The sequence below is a fragment of the Varanus komodoensis genome, unplaced genomic scaffold, assembly GCF_004798865.1.
Source record: "Varanus komodoensis strain SLA01 unplaced genomic scaffold, ASM479886v1 scaffold1, whole genome shotgun sequence".
Taxonomy (NCBI): domain Eukaryota; kingdom Metazoa; phylum Chordata; class Lepidosauria; order Squamata; family Varanidae; genus Varanus; species Varanus komodoensis.
This window is the reverse complement of record NW_025335268.1, coordinates 80,205,793-80,212,831: the sequence shown is the minus strand read 5'-3', so window position 1 is coordinate 80,212,831 and position 7,039 is coordinate 80,205,793. Positions and strand designations below refer to the sequence as shown.

At 46.7% G+C, this 7,039-nt stretch overlaps 1 protein-coding gene across 1 annotated transcript in view; it reads left to right on the top strand.

Moving 5' to 3' along the window:
* Window positions 1-4,076: 4,076 nt before the first annotated feature.
* The window catches only part of LOC123023863, a 5,612-nt gene continuing 2,649 nt past the window's right edge, over window positions 4,077-7,039 (top strand). Inside the window, 2 exon segments of the mRNA XM_044430975.1 lie at window positions 4,077-5,556; window positions 5,827-7,025. Coding sequence (XP_044286910.1) covers window positions 4,077-5,556; window positions 5,827-7,025 — 2,679 coding nt within the window.

Below are 7,039 nucleotides of genomic sequence, written 5' to 3'. Positions count from 1 at the left end.
CTAGTGGTAGCAATGATGAGAAAAGGAAGAGCAAAGCAGGTGACAACGGGGGCAAAGGTAAAGTCATTGAGGAAGGGGACCTATGTCTTGTCCAAGAGCCCGCTGGTACCTGGAACTAGCACTATACTGAAGGAGCCTGAACTCTGGAGCATTTCTGCTGGCAGAATGGCTAAGGAGGCCATTTTCACTGCTGCTCCATTATCGCTCCTGAAAGCTTGTTCTGCAGAGTTGGGTAACCCTTGGAACAACATGGCAAATGACACTGGGGACTCCACTGGATGAAGCATGGGAAACCCACACTCCCTTCTTCCACTGGCTGAAGAATCCAAAGTGGCAAGACAGGGAATTACACACAGAGGTCCACATAAACTGCAGGAATTAGATGAGAAATAGGGAAAGGAATTTCCATGTAGTGCCAATCTGGTGTGTTAAAGCACCATTCTTATCTATTATTCAAGGAAAAGTGAATTATTTTGATTAGTATGGCACTATGCTTTTCCTACCAACAGAAGACATAAGGTCAGTTCAGATGTTAGTTTAACCACCATGCACAGACAAATAAAATGTTTCCACCATAACACAGATTTACATATGATACAGGAGATCAGAATCTTTCTAATTATTTCTAGTTTTTATTTATGTACTACCTGTCCTTAAAAAAAAAAAAAAAAAACCTCCAGTTGGCTTCCTGATGTTCCTCCATATATAGAAGCAGCATCTGAACAAGTTCACTTGGAATCTCTCTCTCTCTCTCTCTCTCTCTCTCTCTCTCTCTCTCTCTCTCTCTAATGGTTCAGTGTAGTAAGCTTGGGAGAAGTTCCCAGATTGTCATTTTACCATTGTTAATATAAAAACACTATAGAGTCCTCTGGCAAGATTGGCCACAGAAGTAGCCACTTCTAGCCTTCAAACTCTACTACTCTCAACTTGCAAACAGCATATGCTTTGCTGGGGTGTATAATGAGGCCAGGACGACAGAATGGGTAGCACAGAAACTGCATTGCACTCTGAAGTGCATGATTGTCTTACCAGCCAGTTTGGCCAAACACTGGCATGCCACAGAAACTGCATGGCATGGTTTCCTGTGACATGTGAACCTGTCCCATGCACCTCTAACACAATACCTACAAGCACCACCAATAGAATTCACAAAGTGGTTACCAATGTGGTACCCATGGATAGCTGGGGGGATTCTCAATTTTTAAAAATATAAGTATATAGATTTGGACAAAATACACAAACCTTTGTAGTAATCATATATAAGCTTCAACAAAAGCAAAAAAGGAAGTATCCTTTTGAAGATAGTGTCTTTGTACCAGCTGTTTATGTATCAAAAACACCATAAGATCTTTAATCCATTGCATTGTAGGAGACAAGTGTTTAACCTTCCAAATTTGTAATATCAGTCTTCCTGCAGTCAAAAGGAGGAAGGACATCTATTTTCCCTTCCATTTGTTAATTTCCATGATGGAGTAAATAATTCAAAACAGCGTATATAACAGTGTTGCAGCACAAATTTCATCTGTGTAATAACCTCCTTCAAAAAAGACACAACTACTGGGTATTGCCAAAATATATGGTTCATAGAAGCATTAGTGATATTACTCTGCTAGCAATTCTGGAGATGCCAGGACTGAAGCAATGCTGAAATCTTTTACAGCCTCATATCTGCACTTATGAAACATTCCAGCTAGACATGTATAAAAGCCCATCTGGTAAACGCAGGATGGGAGCTGGGGGAAGTGAAGATTGCATCTTTTGCTTCTTGCACTTCGCTCTAGATGATCATGAACCTCCGAGATGGGCGGCATACAGCCATTGTCATAGCATTGCATCCTAAAGGAGCTGCTACAGTTGCTTTCCATGAGCCCTCAGTGCCATTGTGCCAAGCACTACACATTTAGGTAGAACATTCATATCTGTAAAAGTGGCACCAGCGTCCTGAAAGAAAGGACTATTAGCACAAATGTGCAGCAGAGTTCAATCTATGCAATCTTCTAAATACTCAGAGAAAAAAAAACTATTCAGTGGCTATAAACTAATAACATTGAGTACATTGGACATAATACAGCTTCCATTGTGAAGTATACTTTATCCATTTTAGCATTTATCTGTACCCTTTTAGTACAGGAAACACTTGTAAAATTAATTACATTAAAGATACAACTACATAAATGCAGGGGAGGGGGACTCATTGCATGTCACTTACAAATTGAAATCCTGGGATTCAGTTTGGAATATAAAAGCTAAAAGCTTGGGCACTCACACAACTTTCTCTGTTTAATGGAAATATTCCTCCCAAATGATCTTATTTTATTCTTTTATGTTAAAAGCTAGTGGAAACAAGAGAATTACCACTAGAGGCCACTACAACCTCTTCAGTCTAAAGAATGTAAAGTTCCTGCTTTTGCTGGTGGAGCAAACACTGTCCTGATCACTTTAGTTAAAGGAGGTGTGAGGAGTCCAAATAATGTAGAAATTCCAGGATGGGTCACAGTTTTATTCTCAGAGGTCATCCTGTATATAATGACGGAAATAGGGACTGTGCTGTTTACAGCACTGTTTTCAAACTACAAGAAATGGCTGGAAAAGATCTGTTTCCAAGGTGATATCTAGCCACTGTTGTTATTCAGATATGTACAATAAATTTTGCAACTGTTTTTTAATGATTAAATTGGCCCACTCTGGGCAAAAAACAGCAACAACAGGGAAATCATCATGAGAGCAATTGTTTCAAATGCTATATGATAGCATTCTTTATTGTTTATGCTAAATCGTAAATACGCTTGGTGGTAGGAGCTAAATTTATTTCTAAGTTTCAGTCTCAAAAAGGATAACTATTTCCCTGCTCCCCTGGTTCCCTTCTGCTTTAGTGGTTCTGAAAATAGCCTATTCTTGGTTTTGCTGATTTTGCATGTTCTATTGAAATCTCGCTGCCTTCAGTGAGCATCCTTAACAGGTACAAATGCAGTTGAAATGTGCATATATCAGGCTTGTAAATAAATTGATGCTTGCACAGGAGAATTTATGAATGTGTTCTAGGAAGGAAGCTTCTAAGGAAGAGATTTCTGCCCCTTCAAACTGGAATGTGCATGTACATTCCCTTGAATTCAGTACGTGCATTCCCTTGAATTCCCACCTCCACAATAAAAATAGGAATGCGCTTACATATTTTTCCTATCATTTCTCCAAGTAAAATTGGAGTGTGCATGCACAACTCTTTGGTTTCTGGCCAGTGATGGAGCCCATTCATGTATCCCAATTGTTGTAACCCCCCTCATGATCAAGTACGTAGCCAGGGCATGGCTCATCACGAGTAGCACGTAGCCAGGGCATGGCTCATCACGAGTAAAAAGCATGGTCAGAGTGTCCTGTTCGTATGAGAACAAGGACACGAACACGGATGTGCACGCTACGCAAAGCTGACAACAAAGCAGGCTACGCTCCAGCATTACCAGCATCACCGCAGACGTTATGCCCTTGTACCCATGCTTGCTTCCTTTAGCATGATAAATGTGCAAATGTGCTCTCCCCTATTGTTCCCCTATTGTTCCCCTATTGTTCGCTGTCATCCAAGCATAAGTATGGAAGAGTATAAAAATCCTGCCTTCGATCTGCTCACCACCGCACTCTAATGAGTGATGGTCCCTGCCGGCAGGTAAATAAATCTCTCTCGATAATTCCAACCAGTCTCTGGTCTTGTCCGTAAAATCGTGCCATACAACATTTGGAGGCCCCAGCGAGATCTTGAGACTACCGGTCTAGCCTCCCCCCGATACCAGGGACGGGCCCGTAGGCATCTTATGCCTCTACCCCGGTTCGGTGGGACGTCTGACTAGCCGAGAGAGGAATTACCGGTAAGTGCACACGGCGGTTACCCACCATTTGTTAGTATCTGCAGATCTGGTTTTGGAAAGGAAAGCCTGCTGGACGCAGCGTAAAGGCTACTTTCCGGTCTGAGGCGAGACGTCGCTTCCGGCCTCAGTTCCTGTCTAGGTTGTACGTCTGTTTAGATTGTCCATCGTCTCTCTTGTTGTCTGTCTTGAGTAACCTTTTTTTTTTTACAGGTCGGGAAAATGGGGCAGGGCCAGTCCGTCCCGACCACCCCTTTGCAATGTCTTCTGAATAACTTTTCTGATTTCTTTGAGAGGGCTTCCGGATTCGGGGTCTCTGTTAAGCCAGGGACCCTCCGGACCCTTTGCGAATTAGAGTGGACCTCCTTTGATGTGGGATGGCCCTCAGAGGGCTCTTTTGATTTAATCCTGATTAGGAATGTGGAGGCTGTGATCCTTGGGAATCCCAGACACCCAGATCAGATTCCATATATAGAAACGTGGCTGGACATCGCCAAAACAAAACCTAGTTACATTAAACAGTGTCAACGGAAACTCCCAGGATCCTGGTGTCCGTCCCTCCTTATGGTTAAAAAGGGCGGAGACAGATCGCCCCTCACCCCATCCACAAAGCCCCACATCCTCACGGATGTTCAGACGGGGCCGGAGGACGCTCTGTACACATGGACTCGACCACCTCCTTATGCCCCGAATTCCCAGGCTTCCAGGAGCCAGCCCCACACTTCCCCCAGTCCGTCCCGAACGTGGAGTGGACTCCTGTACGGTCCCCGTCCACCTGTTCTTCCAAAGTCCTCTAGCCCCAGCGTGTCGCCGTCCTCCCCCGATCCCGGCCCTGAGCCCTCCACTCTGTTGCCCCTCCGGGAGCTAGCCCCCATGCAGGGGGTGGACCGTCTGTTTATGGTTTATGTCCCTTTTTCCACAAGTGATCTGTATAATTGGAAGCTACAGAATCCTCCCTTCTCTGAAAAACCACAAGGTTTGATCTCGTTGCTAGAAACAATTTTTCGCATGCATCGCCCTACTTGGGATGACTGCCAGCAGCTCTTGCAAGTTCGCTTTGCTTCCAAGGAGCACGACTGGATTCACCTCGAGGCTCGGAAGCAGATTCTGGGTGCAGGCGATCAACCCACCACTGACCCGGTTATTCTGGAATCGAGCCTCCCAGCCCAACGGCCCAACTGGGATCCAAATACGGTCGCTGGGGAAGGAGCGCTGATCAGGTACCGCCAATTTCTTCTGCAGGGTCTCCGCGGTGCAGCGCGGAAACCCACCAATTTGTCTAAAGTAAGCGAGGTAGTTCAGGGCCCCCAGGAATCCCCCGCCGCTTTCTTGGAACGCCTACTTGAGGCATATAGGCAATACACACCTATAGACACTTGGGTGCCCAAGAACGCAAGGGCAATTAACATAGCCTTTGTCACACAGTCGGCCCCAGATATTAGAAAAAAGATTCAAAAGCTAGACGGTTTTGAGGGAAAGAATCTCAGTGAACTAGTCGAGATAGCTCAGAAGGTTTTTAATAATCGTGAGGACCCAGAAGTTGAGGGCACAAAGAAATTAACCAAAGTCGTCTTAGCAACCATGCAGGAAACTAGCGACAGGAATCGAGGGACTCCACGAAGGAATGGGGGTCGCCCTCACATAGAAAAAGACCAATGCGCCTATTGCAAGGGGATGGGCCACTGGAAAAACGAGTATCCCCGTAAAAAGAGAGTGAACCCACAGGGAAACAGCCTCCTCACTCTTGAGGAAGACTGAAGGGGCCAGGGCTCTGTCAACTTGGGCCCCCAAGAGCCCTTGGTAACCTTGACTGTGGGTGGCCGCCCGACCACCTTCCTGGTAGATACCGGGGCAGCCCACTCAGTTCTCCAGGAGGGGGTCGGCCACCTTACTGAAGAAAAGACTCAGATCATAGAGGCAACGGGGCAACCCAGGGCGTATCCCCGGACTTCAGCTCATGTGACTGATCTAGGAAAAGGGACTATAACCCATTCCTTCTTGGTAATCCCCGAATGTCCCTTCCCCCTCCTGGGACGAGATCTCTTAAGAAAATTACGAGCCTCGGTGTCATTCCAAGAGGACGGCACCTACCTCAGCCTGGGCTTTCCACAGCCTGCTGCCCTTCTGCTAACGGTGCCCTTGCAAGATGAGTATCTCTTCTTCGAAAGTCAGGTGCCAGAAAGCCCCTCGGAGGTTTTAAAGGAGCTCCAAAAAGAGATTCCGGGAGTATGGGCCGAAAATAACCCCCCGGGACTGGCAACTCATCAGACACCCGTCGTAGTACAGGTTAACAGTTCGGCCACCCCGTTTCGGAAGCCCCAATACCCCATCCCAGCCAGGGCGAAATCAGGAATACGTAAGCATATACAGAGACTGTTAGAAGCAGGAATTTTAGTGCCCTGCAGGTCGCCATGGAACACCCCGCTGTTACCCATTAAAAAGCCCAGAACCGAAGACTACCGGCCAGTTCAGGACTTGCGTGAGGTAAACACCCGAGTAGAGACTGTCCACCCAACTGTGCCAAACCCTTATACACTACTCAGTCAGCTGCCACCAGACCGGGAGTGGTACTCGGTCTTGGACTTAAAAGACGCTTTCTTTTGTATACCGCTGGCTCCGGTGAGCCAGCCCCTTTTCGCTTTTGAATGGACAGATCCGGACCAAGGTTTCTCGGGCCAACTTACGTGGACCCGGCTGCCGCAGATGTTCAAGAACTCCCCTACCCTTTTTGACAAAGCGCTGAGTAAGGACCTTTTTCCTTTCCGGGAAACCCATCCCGAGGTTACCCTTTTGCAGTATGTGGATGACTTGCTCTTGGCGGCGGAATCCGCGCCGGCGTGCCTGCAGGCGACTCAAGACCTCCTGGCCGCTCTGGACTCCATGGGGTATCGAGTTTCGATAAAGAAGGCACAGATCTATAGTCAGAAGGTGACCTATTTGGGATACGATCTAAGCGGGGGAAAACGGACACTGTCGGCCAGCCGAGTCCGAGCAATCCAGAATATTCCCATGCCTTCGACCAAACGGCAAGTCAGAGAATTCTTGGGCATGGTAGGATACTGCCAGCTGTGGATCCCCGGCTTTGCCGAGATAGCGAAACCCCTCTATACCAGCACGGGAGGAAAAGGTGACTCCCTTATGTGGACTGAGATTGAGCAATCAGCATTTCAGGCTCTTAAAAAGGC